Source organism: Hydra vulgaris, chromosome 09 (assembly GCF_038396675.1).
Source record: "Hydra vulgaris chromosome 09, alternate assembly HydraT2T_AEP".
Lineage (NCBI taxonomy): Eukaryota > Metazoa > Cnidaria > Hydrozoa > Anthoathecata > Hydridae > Hydra > Hydra vulgaris.
Window position 1 is genome coordinate 59754628 of NC_088928.1, and position 25681 is coordinate 59780308.

At 27.1% G+C, this 25681-nt stretch overlaps 1 protein-coding gene across 1 annotated transcript in view; it reads left to right on the forward strand.

Moving 5' to 3' along the window:
* Window positions 1-21092, forward strand: part of LOC100206479 (tetratricopeptide repeat protein 7B) — a 58587-nt gene extending 37495 nt beyond the window's left edge. The window contains exons 17-22 of the mRNA XM_065806213.1: window positions 2737-2843; window positions 2967-3104; window positions 7938-8035; window positions 20156-20260; window positions 20338-20429; window positions 20513-21092. Of these exons, the coding sequence (XP_065662285.1) occupies window positions 2737-2843; window positions 2967-3104; window positions 7938-8035; window positions 20156-20260; window positions 20338-20429; window positions 20513-20648 (676 nt within the window). The 3' untranslated portion in view covers window positions 20649-21092. The remainder of the gene's footprint in view (window positions 1-2736; window positions 2844-2966; window positions 3105-7937; window positions 8036-20155; window positions 20261-20337; window positions 20430-20512) is intronic.
* Window positions 21093-25681: the final 4589 nt, after the last annotated feature.

Here is a 25681-nt window from a genome sequence, read left to right on the forward strand (position 1 = left end):
ACATTAAAGATAAAAAATAAAATTGAGATATGAATAAATTGCATTTATATAGCTAAATATATTTTCTTGGCTTATAGTAAATTTTAAAAGCAGTGAGTTCAATAAAGTAAACTATCATTTAACTATTTTTAACAATGGAATGTAGCATCATTATATTATAATTGGGTAATAAATCAATCTAACTATATTTAAGTTTAATTGGTGAAAAACAAATAAAATTTTGATTAAAAAAGACCAAAACAAATTAAATATACAACATAATATATCATTTAAAAAAAAATTAAAAGTTAAAAAAAATAATTAGAAAATTAAAAAAAAATCAAAAAAAAAAAAAAATCACCAAAGAAAAAGGAGCAACAAAAAAGTTAAAATATCTTGACTGATTGAAGACATTTACAACCTTTTGGTTGCTGTTTTTTCTTCAGTGTCTCCCAACATCCTGTTATGGATGAGCCCTCCTTTTGAAGGAGGGTCCATGATTCATGGGTTGAACTACATTAGCTTTAAATGAAACAAAAGAAACACAGGCATTATAATTTCTAATATATTTAAAAAAATTCAGATTGGCATTTCCATCTGCATAATTTCCTTTAAATAAATATTGTGGAAATGGTGAAGGTTGCAACAAAACTACCTTTCTATTATGGCAACATAAAAAATGTGTTTCATAAGGAAATTACTTAGCACCACAATGCTGACAAATATAATTCATTCTCCCTAAATAATTATAATCTGGAATAGTATTACTTCTTGCTATACAATGCATTCTTTCGTATCTAGCAGCATGTCTAGTATTTTGTTGACTATTAATTTCATCTGAGTCTATCTCTTTTATTTCTGTGACAATTATTTTCAACTCGCCTAACCATGCTCTCCTTATTTGGGTTCGAATTATTTGCTGCTTTCCGACCAATTCATTTTTGCAACTTGCCTACTAACATCTCCATTTTCTAAACTAATATCTGCTTCTAGCCTAATATCATCCATTTAAACTTCACTTTTAATTGAAAGTAGTAACAAAAAATTTTTTTATATAATTTTTTTTCTACTTTAAATAGCACACACAAATAATTTTTATATATAAGAAACTGTCTTTTAAAATAAATTATACCATAATCTTATGACTTTAAAAAATATATATATCAGCTAGGAGATATTCAAAACAAAATAACTTCCAAATTTTTTTATTTAAAAAAATTAATCTAAATAAATAAATTAGCAAATAATAATTAAAAAAATTATTAAAAACCTGCAATTCTAATAATAAACATACTGCTAATGCAGAAAAATTAAAAAAAAAAATTCCAAAATATTTATATAAATATATAAATATTTATATATTTATATAAATATTTATAGCAAAATGATGTAATGAACAGCGCTAAAGACAAAAAATTAAATTGAGATATAACAAATAGTATATATGACAAAACAGTTTGTCTTGGCTTTTAGTTTATAAAATAATTTGTAACAAAATAATTTGTATTGGCTTTGAGTTTTTAGTTTTATAAAACAAATTGTATACATGGCAAAATAATTTGTCTTGGCTTTTAGTGAATGATTAAAAGCAGTGAGATCTAATAATGAAATTACCTATTTATCATTTTTAACAATAGACACCAGCGTAAAGGTAAGCCAAATATCTATCAACTCTAAAGATTACAAAAAAACAACATCACAACAACAACACACAACAATAGCACACACCATAAGTTAATATAATATGCATATAACATAACTTAACATTCGTATATAACATAACATTCATATATAACATAACATTCATATATAACAGAACATAAGTAACAACATTACGCAAAATGTTATTAAAATACATTGTTATGTATTTTCACAATAATTACCAATAAAGGCTTGAAAGCACCTAGACTTAAAGCAGAAACATTTTGACACTAAACACTGTTGTGTAACCCTCTGCTATAAGCACATTACTTGGCTGGCAAGGTTGGCAAATCTTGCTCTACACATTTACCAAGTCACAGCACCTTGAAAACATGGAAACAACATGATATAGACATATGTACCAACTATAAACACAATATATATATTTAACCTTATGTAAACAAATTTAAACACATTTATAAAATAATTATATAACACATATACACAAGTAATAAAAAAACACTTTACATTGTTATAAAAACGCATCGATAAAGCTAATATAAAGCACATATCACCACATACACATATTTATCAAAAAAGCATATATGCAAACAATAAACATGTGCAAACAAAAATTTTAAAAATGACACGAGAAAATTTAAAAAGATTCAAAGTATTTATACCTAATAAAAATGTTATATATAAATTGCTAAACTATTTTCTATACTTACTTCAATTATAATATGATCTTAACAATAATTATTTATCTTAATATGATTCTTTATATTATATTTCAAAACTAATAAATAGTAATTAAATTCCAAAAGGTAAAAATTTTTAACACGCTTGAGAGATCTTTGTCCAATGACCGCGTGTATTTAGAGAACGCTCTTTCAAATTCAGAAAAGCCAAGTAACTAATTAAAACTACTTTAAAAACGAAAGTGAAACGACATTAAATGTTAGCTCTTGCAATTATATTAAGATGTTTATAATATTGATTTTTTTAATTGTTATTATTGTTTCGAATATATTTTTTTATATATTCTTTTGTTTTGATCATATTTTTGCTTCGATTGCTTTTGCTGCTAATCTAATTTTATGCTTTTTGCTACAGTATTGACTGTTCTGTTGATTTACCAAAAAGTCCATCTACTAAAACTGAAAAGTTTGGATTTAACAAAAAAGCTGCTCTTCCAGAAACACTCAGTATTAGAGAAGCAGGTTAAATGAATTATGAGATAAACTTATATTCTTTTTAAAAGTATGTTAAGAAAATTGTTTATTTTAAACTAAATACATCTTGCAAAAGAAAATACATTATAGGTTATATTTATTCTTATTTAGATGATCTAGAAAGTATTGCAACATCTACGCAATATGAAACAACTGTTTCAGATGCAGCCTCAGGTATGTACTCTGTGGTTGCTGGGTTTGAATCTTCAGGAGCTGCTGCTTTGTTATGCAAGTTGTGGCTTATTACAGGTGATCTAGTTTTAATTTAATTCAGATACTGATACAATTTCAAACTTGTAATTCTAGAGTTTTAAGTAGAATTCCAGATTTCCACCCTTAAATTCAAGCTACAAATTCCTAAGGTTTATCTATGATGATTTGGACATCAGTTTTATAATATATGTTTTGCATTCAAACAAATTTATTTTTAAATGATATTCTTGGAATGCTGCTAACAGTTTCTTATTGTTTACTATGCCTCTTCTCTGTTCAACCACAATTACTAAATAATTATTATAAAAGTTAATGAAAATTTAGAAATTGATTGCTTTTGATCTTTGAAGTTCTCAGAACCTGTGAATAACTTTAATGCCTTTAGTTTATGATTAATATAATTTCAATTATTTAGCATACAAATGTATAACAAGCCAGAGTTAGGATTATTGCCATCATCCTGCTACTGTTGAAATGTAATCCAGTACAATTTTTCTCTTCCTCTACTGTCTTGTAGGATTTGCTTTTGTAAAAATTTTCCTTAAAGTCCAATGCTAAAAGAAGTTAATTCTTAACTAATATACCCCTAGTCTTGGGACTCTAAGTAGAGTAAAGACTCCTTATGTCTCAATAAAAATACTGATCTTGGGCAAATGTTAGCTGCATCCAGCTACTACCTTGTAGAAGGCCTTTTAGGCAAAGACTTTCAAGCTAAGCACAAAATCTCTGTTAAGCAATCTCAAACCCATCTTTATCTAATAGGCTGGCATAAATGTAATGTATTACATTGTTTCTTGCTTATAATGTATTACTATGTTTCTTGCTTATAATGTATTACATGTATTACATTGTTTCTTGCTTAGGATGATAATTGCTTGATCTTATTGACTATATTAATGTCTCCTTGGTAGTGGTTATGCAATTTTTTCTGTTATCTCTTAATGATGGTACAGTTCTAAAACTCAGTTTAATGGTTCTAAGGCCAGCAGGTAGTATGGTACTCTTTTCAGGCTGTCAATTTGTAATTTTTTTTTAATTTTTTACGGGTCATTACGGAACCTTTGAGTTAATGGCTATTATCCTTTGATTTTTGATTGCAATAGTGGTGTAGTGGTAGTGGTGACTTTGATTGCGGTAGTGGTGTAGTGGTAGAGTGCTCGCTTCATAAGCGAGAGGTTCCGAGTTCGATCCCCACCGCGTCCCTGGTAGTACCGCGCTCAACTTGTTTCTCCGCGCAGCAGCAATGTTCGTTAAATTTTGTGTTTCGGAGTTATAGAGTTAAGAGAGGGTTATAGCTACCATTAAGTAGCCTCCTCGTCTGTAATGGCCTTCTGGGCCTTAAGGAGGTGAATTAACAAAAAAAAAAGAATTGCAAAGACTTTAAGACAGGCAGGTATGGAAGCATTTATTTCTATTCAGTTTTATGTCAAGCTTTGCTCTACCCCATGGATCTGACTTTATGTCAAACTTTACTTTACCCCATGAAATTCATATTGATTGTTAGAGATTAAGTTGTTAGCCTATTCTCTAGATAAAGATAAAGAGATAGAACTTGGTAATTTTCAACAGAAATAACATCAAAGAGTGTAGTGATGGCAAGAAGGAGAACAATAAAGAATAAAGAAATAGATGATTGAGTAAGTAGGTGCTAAATGAAAACACATAACAGTTATGGTTTTACAACAAATAAGTGCGGTCTGATATAAACTGTGTATAATTTCTTCCATAGTTTTTTGTCTCTGCTGATGAATGAATTTTTCATCCATCCTAAGATGTTATTAGCTTTTGATGCAATTTCAGAGGCGTCTGTATCCCACTTGCCATTCGACGTAAACGTAATGTCAAGATCATGCTCCTTTTCAGATTTCAAAATGTTTATGGTATTTGAAGTTGCAATAATTTTGCAGTCATCCGCATACAACTTACAAGGGAAGTAATTAATAACTGACAGTAAATCGTTTATATAAAGGATGAATAAAAGTGGACCCAAGACGCTGCCCTGTGGTACACCACTAGTTATGTCTGCCCAGGTGGACTTGCACTCACCAAGAACAACTCTCTGCTTTCGATTAGTAAGAAAGTCACCAATCAAGCAAAACAGTTTTCCAGAGATCCCAAATGCTTTTAGTTTGTGCATAAGACGTTGATGCAACACAGTGTCAAAAGCCTTGGCAAAGTCAAGAAAATTATATCAACATATTGCTTATATGCTAAGGATAAAGAAATAATATCCATGGACTCCAAAAGGTTGATAACACAGGATTTATTCCTAACAAATCCGTGTTGTTGTTCTGTAATAAGACCACTTAGGTCGTTGTATAAATGATTTAAAATTGTGTCTTGGATGATTCGTTCGAAGACTTTGCATGGTACAGACGTGAGCGAAACTGAGTGGTAGTTTGCCGGATTTAATCGACTTCCTGTTTTGTGCAATGGCGTGACGTTAGCAATTTTCCAAACATTGGGGATGGAATCTTCTTGGAGTGATCTTTGAAATATTTTTGTCAGAGTGTATGATATTGTACTGGCACATTCTTTAAGAACCCATGGGTGTTCGCCATCTACACCTGGAGCTTTATATGGAGGTTATATGGAGGTTTTATGGATAAAGTATACTTAAACATATACTTATATTAATAAAATTATGTATTAATAAAATATACTTAAATATAAACTTTACATGGAGGTTATATGGATAAAAATATACTTAAAAGATCTTAATTACTTTTAAAAGAATAATTTTAAAAAACAGATAGATTTGGTGGTAAAGATGGTTTTTTATATTCAATACTTTTGTATTACTGCCATGATTTAAATTATGAAAGAAAATTAGACTCAAACATGAAAAGTACTTGGCACCTGCAATAAGCAGCTACCTCATTCCTACTAATCAACCTCAAATTGTAACAAAGAGCTATGTGGTCTTAACACAAGATAGAACTAAGACACAAGGAGCACTAAGAGGACACTTTAACTAACACTAAACTTTCATGAACAACGTGGCTTTGTTAAAACAATCATGTTTTACAGCTGTTAATAGAACCAGGCTCCTTATTACAAGCTGGCCTCAAAAACATTGAATTTTAAAGGCATACTCTTATTAAGATATAACAGAAAAAGTTACATAGCCAATAGTAAAGAGGCAAAAGAAAAAACCTATAGTCAAAAATCACAGAGAAAATTGCATAAATGCAATTTGCTTTTCGGTGTATGGTTTTTTTGTTTATTTTTTTTTTTGTGCAAATTTTCCATACGACTCATCAATTGATGACTTGTTTTCCATACAACCCAAATCACTTTCCTTTTGTCTTGACTATGACTCTTGTTTGTCTTTGGTTTCTCCTTTTTCTTTTTTAGATATTTTTTATATTTATATTACGCATCCCTTGGAATTAGGAAAAATGTGGTCAGCAATAATTTGCTAACCTTAATTTGTATAAGGTCAGCAGCAAAAATATGGAATAAAGGTTTGACCATAAAACATAGAAACGAAATTGGAGATTTTTTACTGACCTCAAACATTTCTAGGTCGACAGTAAGTTCGGCATTGCTGAATGCCAGCCCTCATTCCGAATTATGTTTTTATTTAAGATATATAAAGATAAATAAAAGAATTTAAAAAAAAAAAAAAATGAGTATCCTCCTCGACTGTAGTGGCCCCCCTCGGGCCTTGGGGAGGTGAATAATATTAAAAAAAAAAAAAAAAAAAAAAAAATTTATATTACGTTTTTTATTTATATTGCATTATATATTACATTATGTTATTATATTACTTTTTTTACGCTCACTCTATCAGATTTTTTTGTGGTGTTGTTTTAATTGGATTTTTAATTGGATTATTTTCTTTTTTGGGTTCTCTGCCTCAGTCTACCCCATGGGTTAATTGCTCATTTTTAAAAGATGAAAAAATGGCTAATCCTAGTCATTTTTTCATCTTTTTAAAATGAGCAACTCTCATGGCTTAACTATTGCAAGAAATCAATTCAAAAAGGTGTCAACACAATTCCCCATTATTCTCTTCTTTTTTTTCTCAGAAGTAAAGCTCTATAGACTTTTAAGAAATTTTTAATTGGTCATTAACAAAGACAATTTTTTCCTTTCTTACATGTGATCTCATTATTAGTTCCAGGAAAAAGCAGAGTTATTTGTAAAGTTTTTTTATTACTTTTGTTTTTAATTTATCTCTTGATTCTAATGACCTTATTTTCACTGGTATACCATTAAAATAGGTTAATCCATTGTAACATATTCTAATCATCTCAGCTTTTGTTGCTAAAGTCATTTCACTTTGTAAATCAAAGTAAATGATATTTACTTTGAGTACTTACTGCAGCTTGTTGTACTGATAACATTCCAGCCAAAAAAATGTTTTTCAAAAATCTTTTTAAAATTCTCCCTAAACTATCAAAAAACTTGTAAGTAATATTAGTGGCACATTTCCCTTTTAACATTTTTAACTTTATAACAAAATACTTTAAATACAACATGCAGAAAAAGTTAATGCTATGCAATTTTAAATAAATATTTGTAAAATCAATAAAATCATGAACATCATTACCTACCTGATAAACTTCAGCATCTCTATTATCTCCAACATCATTACCTACCTAAAAATCATTAAAACTAATTTTTTTTTTCCTTTTTTTTTCCTTTTTTCCATCATAAGTAAATAAAAAATAGATTTGATTAAAGCTAATAACCAGTTTAAATTTCTTTGTAAATACTAACAGTAGTCTTTTCTTAATAAAAAGATATTTCTTTATATCAATATTTCTTAGTAAATAGTAGCAGTAGTGTTTATTTGGAAAAATATGAGATAGTATAATCATCTGCTTAGTTATTGTTCAATATTTATATGTTTATATATAGCTGAGTGCTTCATAGAGATTGGTGATTCCACACAAGCATCAGGTTGTCTCCTTGAAGCTCATTCAAAGTTTCCTCTTTCACCAGATGTTTTATATATGGTGAGACATTTTTATGTAAATTGTTAGGTGTGTCATTTTTCACTTTTTTTTAGAAATATGATGATGTCAAATTATTTTTTTAGGAAATCAATAAAAAAAAAATTTAATTTTGAAAAGCATATAATCTGAGTTACTTTTTTCAGCCTAAGTTAAAATAATTATTTTCCGTACTTTTTAAAAAGTAAAAAACTTACAGTTTTTAATGCTGTGTTATTGAATTCGATACCTTTCCCAAACTTTATCTATAAATAAATAAAGTTACATTTAATAAGATGTCGGATTAATTTTATTTTTACTATTTGTAATCTTTGTATTTTACATTGAGTGCTCAATCTTTTAAAAAAATGAAGTAGTACTAATTTAGTAAAACACTTTTATTGCAAGTTAGAAAGCAAAGTTAAAGTAAAAACAAAAAATATTTTTAAAATTTATTTTATTATTTCTTTTAAAAGATAATTATAAAAGTTGTTTTAAACACAACAAAGATGTTGAGTTACTTCAAAAACCAGAAGTAAATCAGCCTGTCAGCTAAGTATCTTGATTGGAAAAGATTCAGATTTTCTTCCTTCAGAACTCCCAATTTCCAGATATATCCTTAAGCATGGCTTCTATTTAAAAGAAATATCTTTAAGTATGGTTTATATTTATATGAGAGATATCCTTATATTTATATGAGAGATATGGCTTATATTTAAAAGAGATTTTCTGAAGTTTGGCTTAATAAAATATACATAAGTATGGCTTATATTTAAGAGAGATTTCCTTAAGTATAGTTTATATTTAAAAGAGTTTTTAAGTATGGCTTATATTTAAGAGACTAAAAAAGGTTACAAAAACTATACTGTTTAATCAGCTTGTTCAGAAAAATTATTCCAGGAATTTTATAACAGTAACAAAAAAGCTATTATAATATTTTTTAAGAGTGACTCAGATGAAGTCTGTAAATAAAGAAATAAAAATTATTAATAAAAATAATTAAATAAAAATATTTTAAAAAACTTTTTTCTTTAACTTAGATTAAAGATAAAAGCAGTTTATATAACACCATAAATGTAAAAAATATAGCAAACTAATATAGCTAAGATATATAAGTATAGCTAATATTACATTAGCAAGCTTAAGGCACCATGCAAAAATAGCAATTGCTGCCCTAATTTATGCTAAAATTATCACAGAAGGAAAGATAGTTTTATTATTGACCAATACATTGTTAAGCGAGCACCAGACAAAATTTAAGTTGACCTCAAAACTTCTAAATGAAAAAAACAATAATGGTTTTAGTTACACTCTTTTTAAGAGCAGAGAAGATGATATAACCGCAATTTTTTGCAAAACATTCTCATTTGACAAAAGCATGAACATACTTAAGTTTGCAGTTTGTAAAATGCCTGAAAGTGTCATATCTGAAACATTAAAAATCCTGACATACATACATACTTTTCCTTGATATTTATCACTAACACTTCTCTTTGTTATTATCACCGGAAAAAAAATTTTTCCAAAAGTATGTAAATCTGGATCTCTAAAGAAAAATATAAAATTTTTAAAAACAATAATCATTAAAAATGTCAAGTTTACACAATTTAGCTTGAGTTTCTAGTTATTTTTTCTGCCTTATAAAAGAATATATATATATATATATATATATATATATATATATATATATATATATATATATATATATATATATATATATATATATATATATATATATATATATATATGTATGTATATATATATATATATATATATATATATATATATATATATAGATATATATATATATATATATATATATATACACATACATATATATATATATATATATATATATATATATATATATATATATATATATATATATATATATATATATATATATATACACATATATATATATATATACATATATATATATATATATACATATATATATATATATATATATATATATATATATATATATATATGTATGTATGTATGTATGTATGTATGTATGTATGTATGTATGTATGTATGTATATTAGGGTTATGACTTTATTTCAACCCTATGCTCCTGTACTGTAGTTTGATAAACTTTTACCAAAAAAGAAGGAAAAGAACTATTATTTATATCTTTTGAAAAAAGTTCACCCCACCATTGAAAAATCGATTTTGCCATAAGTACTACTATTTAGTGGGCAGTAGACGTGTTCATAAAACACGTATTAAAACGCATTAATACATATTTTAAAGGTTTAAAATACGCTTTGTGCCCACTGGGTTACATAGTAGCATTTATGCCAAGATCGATTTCTCAATGGCGGGATGAACTTTTTTCAAAAGATATGCAAATAATAGTTCATTTCCTGCTTTTTTGTTAAAAGTTCATCAAACTACAGTGCAGGAGCATGGGGTTGAAAAAAAGTCATAACCCTAATGTATATATGGGCTGCAGTGAGGGAGGCGGGTCTCAAGGGCAATGTTCCTCCCCCCTCCCCTTCTTTCCTCCACACACACATAAAATTTAGTTAAAAATTGTAGGTGATGATTACAATAATTTATACAGAATTGTAAACTTCACAAATGGACATTTATAACCGTATATGTATATTATTATTACATTTAATTGTTTTAACCACGTAAATCCAATTGTTGACCACGCAAATCACCAAATGTTCTACAGCTGTCAATACGGAATAACAAAGATATAGTTAAAAATGTGATATAAAAACAACACAAATATAGTGTCAGTACGATATAGTTTGCAATGAATATCAGTTCCTTTATTTTTATCAACAAAAAAAAAAAGCATTAGTTATAATAAGTATAAACAAACGTCTTCAGCACTGTTAACTAAGTTTAAACTCATACGTTAATTAGGCGACCTAATTAATAGTATGAATTACACATTCTAACATTTAGTGCAATATCTGTCCACTTTCTCTATGCTATCTTTCTAACTCGACTTCTTCTGACTTTCACTCTAATTCCTTCGTTCTTCCCACAATCAATTTACTCTTGGTCTGCGAAGCGCATTATAATGCTCTTTAGTGAGCTGAACTCGTCAGACCTTTGTAATGTGGCCTCTGTATGGCAATTAGCCGAAAGAGGATAAACCATAATAACAGTTCCTTTATTTTAACTACATGCAGCTGAATTTTTTTTAGGAATTATTAGGCCATAATAGATGTTCAAAATATACTATAAATATAATGTTTTAATAGCGGACTTCGCATTTTACATGGATTTTAAAAAAATAAAATAAAAATGAATATTTGAACTACTTTTAATAATTTAGGTAGCAAGTACGATTTTATAAAGAAAAAAAAATATTTTTTAACACGTATTTATAAAAATGAAACAAAGAGACACTAGTATTTTCGATAACATAAAATAGGTATATTTTGGAAGATTTAAAGTTGGTTTGAATAATTATATATACTGCTGATTTTTTTAAAAATAATATATGTATATTAGGATTTAATAAAATCATATCGATCAAATCCATGCATGCGGACTTTAGTTTAAGGAAGAAGTTGAAATTAGAGATAAAACTTTTTTTTTATACTAATCATAAATAACTCATGCAAATATGCAATAATAAAAAAATTGTTACTTCAAATTAATCTCTATACTATAATAATTGTTTTTAAAAAAAAATCTATACACAATGTATTACACATGTGCATATAGTAATAAATTTATACACAAATGAAAAAATGTTGTATTTTTGCAAGAAATTATTACGTTAACGGATATGGTTGTTGACTTTTCTTTCAAGAAAAAATTTGAAACCTATATAATTTTGAATAGCCTTGATAATGTTGTGTTTAAAAATAATAATAATAAAAAAAAAATTACAGATTTTTTTTTTTTTTTTTGGCCAAAAATCATGTTTTTTAGATATACATAAGTTATACAGCTTAAAAGATGAGATTTTTGTCATAAAAAAAAAATTTAGTAATTCATTATTTAGTAAAGAATGATAATATATTTTAAAATGAATTAAATGGTACAATGATTAGAAAAAAATTCAAGTTTATAAAAAATAATATAATATACATAGACACATTTCTAAAATGTCGAAAATAGTCGGCAAAATTTATACTATGGGAGTTTAGATGTTCGCTTCTAAAGCGAGTTTTTAAATATCTACGATATTTTTTTTTCTTTTGTTTTATTATTATATTACGCTCTAAACTAGGGTTGTTTACTGGAAGAATCTGAAGACTTTCGTAAAAATAAAGGACAATAAAAAGTATATTTTGTTGACTGCGACATATTTTCGTTAAATGATCAGGTCTGTGAATAATGAAAAGACGGGAAAAAAAAAAATTAAAATGATAAATTTTGCGGTATCATAAAATAAAAATGTTTGTAGCGAAAAGTTTTTTTTTAAATCTTCTTAAAATCACAATCGCTTGTCCAAATTTGAATAAGACCTTAAATAAATACTTTGTTTAGGTAAAACGAGCATTATAGTTTAATAATATGATCTGTTCTGATCGTTTATTGGCAATTTTTCTTAATGATAAGCTCTTTCTTGGTCGGAATTCTAGTATTTTTTGTGAAAATTGGTAGAAATATTGTATTTTGACAACTATATATAGTTAATATACGTTAATAGAACCGATTAGAACTAGGATCTATAGTAAATTAAGACTAAGTTCATGTTAACGCCGATGAGCGAAAGTGATCTAAAGGCTCCAAAATGGTGTTCTTTAGATTCACTATTAGGGATAGTAAAAAGGTTTTAAAAATAATTTAAAAAAAAGAAAAGTCTCTTTAAATAATAAAAAAATCTGAAGCAAAAAAATTATACCATCTAAAGCTCTTGTTTGGACATTATACGCTGATAAAATCATGCTTATTCCAAATAAAAGAATTTGAATAATTTGTAAATCGCCTTAACTACGCCGAGTAACGCTTTAGAAAGTCGCACTTGCAAAACGAGCGGTTTTAAAACATTTTAAAATCTATTAAAAACTTTTTTTGAAATTTCTATATAGATTTTAAAACTTCATGACATCTCTAATTCTAGCCTATTTCGGAACTTTGACTCCTGCCCCGAAAGGTCGGAAAATTTAATTGACTTTTTCTCTGGCTCGATAATTTCAAATTAAAAGAAATTTATAATACAGCGAATTTTATCGAGTTGAAAGTGGCAATTCAAAACGATTTTGTTTTAGTATTAAAAAGTTAAACTAAAACATTTTTTAAAAGTTGTTTACAACTTGTGAATTAAAAATCTTAGTTTAAACCGCACAGTGGGCAATTCACCTTTAACTGATAAAATTAAAAATTTATAGACCATAACAAAATTAATAATTTATAGAACATAAAATATAAAGAAGATTTAAGGACTATTTTTGTTCTATACACTAATTTAATGATTGTATTTCCACGGTTAATTGGTTAGTCAAATTTAATGTGACTAGACAGGTAATGAACAACAGTTCTTCACATTTTAAATCTCTGTTCATGCCAGGTTCTGATAAAACTTTTTTTTTAAATACTTTGTCCAGTAGCACTATCAATCACGCTATAAACGTTAGAGTTATTATTTTTATCGCTTTGTCTTGCATTAATAAAACAGTATCTCTCAGTACAGGTTCCTGAACTGCACAGGTTCTTTGCAAAGTTTAAGTCATTCAATTTTTCAAAGGAACTGATACTGAATATCTCTTCACTGTTATATTTGCAGGATAATATTTTAACTCTACATCCCTGACATCATTGTAAGTGGTTGAAATGTTCTTTCTCCAAGGTTCCACATCTAATCAGTTTTATAGGAATATTTTATGATACTGGCATCAATTAATAAGCCCAGAACAGCATCTGCTAAATATTTATATGCTTTATCTGTATTTGAAGTATTTAAAACTGTTTTGAAAGCAATAACATTAGATTCATCTTTTAATTTTTTACTAGCAGAAAAATGTAATTCATTAGATGAATGAGTTTTATGCAAACCAGATACACGTCACTTTTTAATCATCAAATTTAACTGGTTTTTAACCACGCTTGGTTTTTAACCACGCTTGGTTTGTCATCTGCTTTTCTGACAGTTAAGTATTCATTTAGGCAATTCACAAACTTCTATTCAAAATTTTTGACAGTACAGTTTACAGATTACCCGTTTACCTAAAGGTAAACCAATTTTTGAACTCCATGATTAAAATCAACATCCTTCAATAACTTTTAACTGAAATCGATATTAATGGATCTTTGGTAATATTTTGTTTCGAAATAACAAGATTATTTTCTTTGAGAAAAATTATGAAGTTAAATAAAACCATATCTAAAATAAAAAATTTCTCTTATTAACAAATATTTTTTATTTTTCAGGTTTTATATTATAGTTTATATGTCGCGTGGGCTACTAATTCTTTAAGGTAAAACATAATAAATCAGAATGGAGACAAGCAATCAACGAAAACTCGTTTTAAACATTTTATAATCTTAAATAAGTATTAAACAACGCATGTCAATATGTGTCAGAAACAATTATTTTCATAGAATATTTTTTTTTAATAAGTGATCTTTCAAGATCACATAATTTCACAGTATTACTGAGATATCATGAGAAATTTATGTAGCAATACTGAGATATCATGACAAATTTACCTAGCAATACTGAGATATCATGACAAATTTATGTAGCCATACTGAGATATCATGACAAATCTATGTAGCAATACTGAGATATCATAACAAATTTATGTAGCAATATGCTTTTTCTCTTAATTCTCTAAAATAACACTGTTCCAATTTGGTGTTTTGACAAGACAGACGTAAAAGAAATATCATTCAATGTGATATTTCAACGTAACTAAGGAGAGTCAATGTAATTAAGGGATTTAAAATAAATTAACTATAAATGAATTTCTCTTAATATATATATATATATATATATATATATATATATATATATATATATATATATATATATATATATATATATATTAATAATATTATTACTATATATAGAAACAACCAAAATGCCTGTAGTGATATTTTATCTTCAGTATTGCTGCATTAAAATTTTCATATTTTTTTATTGTATAAAAAAAACTATTTCAAAATAAAGTCAAAACCGTCACTTGCAGAACAGCTTTAGAAGTACGTCTTAATAATTATATTTAATTATGTTTTATTAATCTAATACGCTTAAATTACTAACTATATGCTAATTATTTATTGATATTCTCAAGTGTCAATTGTCTCGTGTCAATTCTGAAGTGTCAATTGGGTTTACAAATTTATATGAATAAATATAGACTTTCATAAAATTTTAGTTCTAAAATGTCTTCCAATGAACGGGAATTAATTAATGACAATAAAGTGAATATCGTAAAAAGAAGAAAATTTAGAACCACTAAATGAAATTCATGCAGAAGTGTCTAATATGAAAAAAAAACTTTTTGATATGTCAATATCGTAAAACAAAAACTCGATGAATAAATGGAAAATGTATAATAAAAGATTTACATAAGCCAAAAAGTTATAACTGAGAAATTGCTTGATTGGTATTTCGGTTCGCGTATTTGGTATTGCGAGAAATTGCTTGATTTCATGCTCAAAGCAAATATGACAAAGTACATCGCAAATCACTAATCAATATATGCGTGTGTGTTTGCAAATTACCAATCAATGTATGCATGTGTTTGCAAATCGCCAATCGTTATATGTGTGTGTTTGTGTACTTTAAATTATTTAACAGCATTATTTAAAATAAAAACTAACAACTTTATTGTTGTTTTGTTTATCAGTTTTAATAAATGCTTTAAAATCTTTTTTGTAAGTGGATGTTTCAAAAGGACTTTTTCGTAAAGGGCTGTTGCAGAATTTTTCTTTCAAAATGATCTTCATAAGTTTTTTTTTCGCACCTCAGTCTTGCGAAAAAAAAGTTTTTCGTATAAGCGTTACCTAAAGTGTATTTTTTTAAATTTTTTAAGTGTAACTTTCGGAAGAGCAGCTTAAAATCACGTAGGTAAAGATGATTTTCGCAAGTTTTACTATTTTTCTCTTGTATGTTTATTAATTTTTTATTTGCCATCACTGAAGTGTTGATATTTTACCAATTTATCGGACTTTCGATTAAAATTAACCGTTTTTTCTTAAGTCTTACTGTTCTTTTTAAAACCTAACTCATGTGTCATCTTGTCTAGTAGGGGTAAATTGAGCAGCTTTGAAAAAATAAATACAACTAAACTTAGGGGGCTACCATTGTCCCGGTTTTTACGGAGGAGAGCCCAGTGCTAAACTAATTAAAACTTTTATCGCGTTCTCCAGCGAAAAGATCAGGACAATGGCAGCCCTAACTAAACTATCAAACATAAAGAAACAACTTTGATAACTTAGCGGTACATTATTTATATATACTTTTAAAATTAATAATTTTTTAATCGGGCTTCAAAGTTCAAGATATTTGTATAAAATAATATTTTATTACACTTTCTTACTATTTAAGTTTTTCTCTTCTTTTACTTACGTCATTAAAGTGTATAAAAGTTTATAAATTATACACACGTTTACTGTTAGTGAAAGCTTTATTGTGATTCACCCAAGTTTCGTACCATGCATATTCATTTATATGTTGGTTGCTCCACTTACTCCATACTATTACTCAATTTACCCCGCTGGGGCAAGCTGAGCAGCTCTGTAAACTTTAGGTAATATATTCTCAAAAAAAATCAAAAACATAAAATATTGAAAAATGTAAATCCGCCGCATTGTTCATGAGATCTGTTAGATTTTATTAAAATTGCTCAACTAACCCCGCTCTATCCTACCCAAGTTCTCGACTTGTTGCGGTTTCGTTGAATTTCAATAAGCGATAAACTTTTATTCGTTATACGTTAAATTATTGTGATACGTTAAATTTCTGATAAACGTTTAGTATGATACTAAATTTAATATATCCTAGCAGGCACTACTCAGAAAAAAAGTTACGCTTGGTTTCTGTTGCGTGTCTAAAACCTTCTAAAACAAAAAGAATAACATGTGTCAAAAATGGTTTTCATTCCGTGAAATTAATTATTACTATTTACCATAAATACCAGTTAAAATATTAATGGTTTCACCGTTACGGAAACGTGGTAATATATTATAATAACTTTCCGTAAGGATTGTTGTTTGATACACGTGTTTTTGGTTTACGTCTGGATCGTGACAAACACGTGTCGATACAGGTTTATTTAATCCGCAAAAGAAACTAGATGTGCCAGTAGGAATATATATATATATATATATATATATATATATATATATATATATATATATATATATATATATATATATATATATATATATATATATATATATATATATATATGTATATGTATATATATATATATATGTATATATATATATATATGTATTCATACATACATACATACATACATACATACATACATACATACATACATACATACATACATACATACATACATACATGTAATATATATAAACTGAAACTCGGCATAACCATAAAAAGTATAAAACAGTCATTAATAAAAATAAACATTTAAGTAAAAATAGTAAAAATGAAACATTTTTTTTATTTATTAAAAAAAATTTATTAAAATAAATTCCTTGGAGAATGACATTTTTAAGTTTATAAATTATTATTCCATCGTTAATTGTTTTCTTTTTAAAAAAAATTTATTTAATTTGATGATGACGTTCTTTATCGATACAAAGATTTTTGCAATAATGTTGAAAGCAGCTTCCTTATTTCTAATATAAAAACTAAAACAATTTTTTGTTAAAATTCTATTAAATACGCGGAAATCGTGTAAGTCTTTTTGTTAACTCTAAAAGTTTTTGCTCTTCTGAAAGTTTTCTTTTTAGGTTTTCTGTTCTATTGAATAAGTTTTGAAGTTCGTTTTCCAGCCACGTTTCGTTTGTAATTTTAATTTCCGTTATTGATTTTTTCCAAGTAAAAAGTGATAAAGCTATCAGAAAGAAAAAAAGAATAAACAAAACAATTATTCTTCGCAATCCTACCATAATTTGTGAAACGATATTTTTATTAGGGAGACGGCGTTTAATGTTTCTCATAAATTAATAAATAAGGGATTGCATATTAAAAAAATGAATTTCCTTAATAATTTATTAATTTTTTTCATTTACAGTTATCACACTATGACTACCTTTTTATTTTTATTTTTGAGTAACTGATATAGGTTATTCTAATTTTGTTGTTTTTACTAGATCAACTATGGTTAAAAATTAAAAAGTGAATTTATGAAATGCATCAAGTTCTCATTAAGTGGACATATTGAATAGATTTAGTATCAGATTTAGTTATTTCACTGTTTCTCGAAAATATATATAGTTAACAAGTGTTTCCGGGGAAAAGTAGGTTGTTTCTCCGGAAAAAACTTTTTTTGGGGTGATTAAATTATGTAAATATTATATCGTCAAAATGTGCTAAAGTTTAAGTTTTTGATAACGCTTTTAAAAAATAAAAACAGAAAGAAAAAATTATAAACAAATAAAAAATTATTAATGCAAAATTTGATATAAAGTAACTGGAATATAAAAACACAAATAAATATATCAAACATATATAAACATAATTATATAAAGCTTAACTATATAACTTATATTATTTTATTTTAAAAAGTTTTGTTTCTATATATTTTAATTATTTACTAAATATATATTTATAATGTTAAAAATTGTTGTCTTTATTTTAAAAGGTAATAGACGAGATTTTTTAAATGTAATAAATTTAATAAATGATTTTCTTTTAATGCAATATAAAAAAAATTATTGAAAGAAAAAAATAAACTTTAAAACGTCAAAATTTTAATTAGTTATACTTTTTTTTTTCCTATTTATTTAAAAAGAGAGGTTTGGAAGTTGCCACGCTTAAGCTGTTTTGCAAAAAATCGGCGACAGCTTTGTTTAATTTTTAATTTTATCAAATGTTCACTCTATAATGTTCTTAAAATTTAAACAGTAAAATAAAAATAAAATTGTTAATTATAAGTAGGTTTCTAAGTTAATTACACAGGTCAACAAAAAAAATTTTTTTCTGGTGCCGAGCAAACAATTTGTTTTTTGTGTAGCATTTCTCATTTTGATTTCAAATATGTAACTCTTTTTTTACCATCAGGTCAAGTTGTAAAGATATTTAGGTTCAAATCTTAAGTATTTAGGGTAAAGTCCCTAATATTGTCGAAAAAAAAATTATTCAAAAGTATGTCAACCTGGGTCTCAAAAGAAGCGTATTTTCATAGAGATTTTAGAAAACATAAATATTTTTCCTTAAAATTTATTGACAAAAAAATTATGAGAAAAAATGCTAAAGACTCTTAAAAAAAAGTCAACAGAATGTTATTCACCAAAAATACACAAAATACTTATTTTTATTACAAATGAATAACATTTTTAAAATCTCTATGAAAATACGCTTCTTTTGAGACCCAGGTTGACATACTTTTGAATAACTTTTTTTTCGACAATATTAGGGACTTTACCCTAAATACTTAAGATTTGAACCTAAATATCTTTACAACTTGACCTGATGGTGAAAAAAGAGTTATATATTTGAAATCAAAATGAGAAATGCTACACAAAAAACAAATTGTTTGCTCGGCACCAGAAAAAAAAATTTTTTTTGTTGACCTGTGTTATAGGTTAGTTTCTTATAGGTAGGAAAATGTCTAGGATTGTTTAAAATTTTGCTATTTAAGTTGTTGCAATCATTAAGTTTTCTGAAATGTGATGAACTTTTAAGTAAAATAAAATTTATAAAGATATATAACAAATTTCTTTGCGCAATTTGTTTCCGTTTTTTAGCTGAATTTAAAATAAACTTCAAAAATGCTTCTGCTAAAATATAATATAAAACCTTAATGATCAATTCCAATTCTAAATGTGAGGGCATCACTTACTTAAGTTTAAATTCTAAAAAAGTGTGGGTCTCATACTTAACTTCAATTTTTCATGAAAATTTAATGATCATGATGATAAAATGTTATTTTAACGCTTTTTGGGTGTTGCCGCCACACTAACAAAAGAAAGTGTGTCGACATATAAATCTTGGTTGCTTTGTAAATTTCTTAAATATATTAGCTTTTGTAGTTAAAACATTTTATATTCTTTAAAAAAAAATTTCTTTAGCGTGGTAGGTTAAGTGAATTGCTTGGAAATATTCAACAATCCCGAATTAATTACGAAAGCGCTCTCGCTGTTCAACCTGAACATAAGTCTGCAGCCCAAAGATTGGTTTGTTTTACTATTGTTATTGTTATTTTTGTTATTTATTTCTTTAGTATCACTTTTTTCAATGTTTTAAAATCTAGGGAATGATGTATTTTGATGAAGGAGAATTATGTTTGGCAGAGAAAACTCTACGTAGGTGTGTTCAAAAAGATACTACCAATCATACGGCGTGGTAAAATTTGTTTTGTTTATTCATTTCAGTTGTTTTGATATTCGCCCATAATAAGCATGTTTATAAGTCTGTTGATTATTTAGGAATGACTTAGGCACTGTGTTGGAATCTTATGGTCAATATAATGAAGCGGCTAGTTGTTACGTGATATCTCTGCAGCTTGAATCCACGTCACCTATAATACAATATACATCTTTGCCACGTTTTTTCAAAATTTGATAGAAGCAGTTTTTGAATCGTATTTTTATAAAAAGAAAGATTTAATATAATCTTAGGTGTAATTATATTTTATTAAATTTATTTTTTTATTTTTCTTTTAAGTTGTTAAGCGTTGTTTTAATTTTTTTATGTTTAACAAAAAACTTTTTTGCTTTTGTATTTATAAGAATTTTTTTTTTTTTGGTTTAGGTAAAATATGTAATTACCATTGCACTTTGGCACTCTAATAAATTATGACGTGTCTAATAAATTATGACGTGTTTAAATCACTTCCCATAGAGTTTTAAAACTATTTATTTTTGTTCATATCTTAAATGATCTTAGAAATGTAAAATATTTTCAGACAACGTTTGTCATGACAACGTCATGTTTTTTCTGAAAAAATAATATGTAAAGTAATTTATAATCACCGTTTAATAAATGAAAGAAATGTCATCTAGTAAATATGTAAATTTTTTACCGTCATGCTCGTGCTGACGGGTACACGCCCCTTCGGTACGAGCCTGTACATAACTAATATGTCATAATGAAAGTCAATCAATATAAGCGAATCAATATGATTATCTTTTTCTTTCTTTTTTTTTTTTTTTTTTTTACATCTTTGCTTCCAACAAGGCTGCAAGCAGCCACTATAAGAGTTTGAAATTACTGAAAGAGAGAAGATAACGATTGACAGACGACTTAAAACATTGCAAATTATATGAATCAGGAAATTGAAACAAATTGAAGGAAGCGAATTCCAAAGAACTGATGTTCGAGGAAAACTAGAATAAGAGTTTTTAGAGCACTTAGGAACAGTCACAGAAAAAGGATGATACTTAATAGAATGACGAGTAACACGTAAATGAATTTTAGTAGATAACACAAGAGACGCTAGCTCTTTAGAGCAGTGCCCATTATAGTACTTGTAAAAAAGAGAAAGAGAAGCAACGTTACGACGGTGTGATAATGGTTGGAGGTTTGCTGCAAGAGCAGGTCCAACTATGTTTACGATGCTTTTTTGCACCTTGTCTAAAATAGAAAAGGCATCATTAGATAATCCGTCCCAGATATGGCAACAGTATTCTATACAAGAACGGATTTCAGATTTATAGAGATAAAGAATAGAATCTGTAGTAAGAAAGTGTCGAGCTCGATAAAGAGATGCAACCTCACCAGATGCTAATTTTGCAACGGATTTGATATACGGTTTCCAAGAAAGATCAGAAGTAAGAGTTAATCCTAAAAAACGAAGGTAGATGACTCATCGAGTAAATTACTGTTCATAAATTAGGAAAATCTAAATTATTGCGATAACGATTACCTGTAAAAAAATTGAGTTTTATCAGAATTAAAGTTCACCAGCCACTGTGAGCCCCATGCTGTAGCAGAAGTGAGATCCTTTTCAAGCTCAAATGTTCCCTTCAAGCAATCAGAGAGTGTTGGTTATCATCTGATGGATAAAGAGAGAGGGCTTGATCAATTCGATCAGAAACAACATCAATAAGAGAGCAGTCTTAAGATAAAGGAGAGCAATATAGAACAAAGAGAAAGGCAACGCATCAAGTGAAGTGGTGCTAAAGAAAGCACACAAAAGAATAGTCTGTGGGTTCAAACCTATTTTCCCGACAAATGGGTGAATTCTTACGAATGTAAATTCCCAGGGCAAGCATGTAATTATTGGAGTCTAAGTTAAAGGAAGTTACGAGTTAAAGGAAGATAATCGTCAACACTTAAATCACATGATGAGACAGCCGAACTCAAATTAGTCTCACAAAGAGCAAGTAGGTCTGGTGAACTTTATTATTATTATTATTATTATTATGTATTTCGCCGATAAGAAAAGTTTACAAGTTTATGCAATACAAATATATAAATACATGGCTGGGGCAAGAAGAAGACAAGTTCTGTCTTATCACCAAGCCCCTTTAAATAAAAATGACAATAATAAAAATACAAAACAAAGTAACTCGTTAAATAAACGTTAAACAAAACGTTGCGTTAAAATAAAATAACGATAAATAAAAACTAAAAAACATTTTACGCTATATTACAGTGTAATATATCCAAAAGTATACGAAGATTTTTTAATTAATTATTTTAATTAAATTATTTTTTTCCTAACTGGTTTTAGATTTATAAACCTTTTAAATTTAAATCATAAAATAACAGATAATACACGAACAACAAACAAACAAACAAAACAAAAAAAACATTTTTTAAAAACATTTTTAATATCATGATGTGTCTTTTATATATGTAAAGTTTATTATATCAGATAAAAAACAACGTCATAATGTACAAATTGAACTGTATATAGAATATATATTTAAACCATATTTATATAAAGAAATAGACAAACGTGATTACTCCTAATCAAAGGCTTCAGAAAAATTTTAATTCGTTGTCATTTATTAAAAGCTTTTGCTTAAGTTTGTTTTTAAATTGTTTAATAGAAGAAATAGTTTTTAACTCATTATTTAATAGCATGTTCCATAGTTTAGGACCTCTGTTAGCAATTGAGAACTTAGTAACAGAGTAATAGGTTTTAGGTTGAACATAATTGTTTTCTGAAAATCGCGTTGGGTATAGATGAAATATTTTTTCCAAAAAAGAGTTAAATAAAATAGGTGCTATTTTTTTATTAACTTTGAACATAAAAATAAGAATTTGATAAAGATTTAGTTGAAATACGTTGAGAATATTAAATTTAATGAATAGAGGTTTGGTGTGTGAGAAACGATCTACATTTCCAATAATTCTTAAAGCATGCTTTTGTTTAATTAATAGTTTATTTATTTTAGTTTCGTTAGTGCTACACCAGGCAACGTTTGCATAACTTAGCTATGAATAAATGAAAAATAAATGTATTTTAAACAGGTTTGATTTAATAACTGCTTAGCTTTGTAAAGTAGACCAATATTTTTCGAAATTTTATTTTGAATTATATTTATGTGCTCCTTCCAACTCACATTTTCATCAATAACAACACCAAGAAATAACAATGAACGCTCTCTTATTATACAAGAGTTATTTACAACTAAAATTGGAAGATTTAATGGGATGAGTTTCTTTTCATGAAGACGATGGAAGAAAGTATATTTTGTTTTTTTTATGTTTATGGATAATTTATTTGCTATAAACCATTCACTTAGTTTTGCAAGCTCTTTGTTTACTGTTTCAAATAAAGAATTAATATCCTTATCAGAATAAAATAAGTTGGTGTCGCCTGCAAATAGGATTGACTTTAAGATACTTGAAAATTTATGTAAGTCATTTATATAAATGAGGAATAAAAGGGGCCCTAAAATTGATCCTTGAGGGACGCCGCAGGAAATTGTCGCTAAATCCGTTTTACTATCATTAAACGAGATGTACTGTTTCCTGTTTGCTAGATAACTTTTAAACCATGCTAAGTTAAAACTTATGATACCATAATTTTTAAGTTTGTGCCGGAGAATATTATGATCCACCGTATCAAAAGTCTTACTTAGATCAATAAAGACGCCTAAAGTAAATTTGTTTTCATCAAAAGCTTTAAATATTTCGTGTACTAGATGAATGATTGCATGATCGGTTGAATGGCCAGATTTGAACCCAAATCGTTTATCGTAAAGAACTTTATTATTAGTTAAAAAAGAAAACAGTCTGTTATACATAACACGTTCTAAAATCTTGGAAAAGCAGGTAAGAATTGAGATTGGTCTGTAGTTTGAGACATCAGAAGGATCATCTGTTTTATAGATTGGTGTAACCTTTGCACATTTTAAGTTTTCAGGAAAAACTCCGTGTTTTAAAGATAAATTAAAAATATGTAAAAGTGGTATTTTTATAAAACTTATTGATTTAATAATGACAATACTACTGACATCATCAGCACCCGAATTTTTATTAAGTTTTAGTAAAGAAACTGAGTTTAATAATTCATCTTCTGTAAGTTCATGATTAGACATGACAGAATTATTTGGTATTAGGTATGAACGAAAGTTTGTCTGAGATGGTCTTATTTTAGAGGCTAAATTCGAACCTACATTAACAAAAAAGTTATTAAGTGTTTCTGCAACTAATGATTTATTTACAATTAAGTTATTATTAATTTTAAGATTAGTTGGAAGTGCATTTCGGTCCAGATTTTTCTTGCTAATTACCTCTTTAATAATGTTCCATGTTTTTTGTGTACTGTTGTTTTTCTTTAATTTTTCAGAATAATGGTTTTTTTTGAGCGTTTTAGAACAGATTCAAATAAACGTTTATAACTTTTATAAGTAGTTTCATTTACCAAAGTTCTTTTTTTAAGAAACTTACAATATAATCGTTGTTTAATTTTGGAAGATTTAAGGATTCCCTTCGTTATCCATGGGTTTAAAAGCGTTTTCGATTTGACTAATTTAGTAATTTTAGGGAATGCTCATTATAATGAGTAAGAAATTCAGTTAAGAAGATATCGTAGGCTTCATTGGCATTTTGGTTTTTTAGCGTCTCGTTCCAATTTACACACGATATAAGATAATGAAAGTATTTTATGGATGTATCGTTTATAATTCGTGTTGTAACTTTTTTTTTTATAAGCATCAGGCTGAATGCATTTATTTGATATTATAAAAATCGGAAAGTGATCCGAAATGTCCGTTTTAAATATTCCAGTTTTAATTTTTGTATAGATAAATTCATTAGTTATAATTTGGTCTATTGACGTTGCACTACCGCTAGTCACACGCGTAGGTTTATTTATTATTGGAATGTATCCACTTTGAAAAATGACATTAAAGAATTTATTCGTTTGTTTATTTACGTCATAATCCAAAATATTAAGGTTAATGTCACCCACGAAATAAACACTTTTATTCAAATTCAATTTATTTTCTATTAAATTTTTAATGTGATCTTTAAACGCATTAATATTTCCTGATGGTGGTCTGTATAATGCATGCACGACAATGTTTTTTGAGGCTTTATTAATGATTTCCACACATAATGACTCATAATCATTTGTGATTGAACTTAAATTTGAATTAAATTTGAATAACAATGAATTCTTAATAAACATACATAAA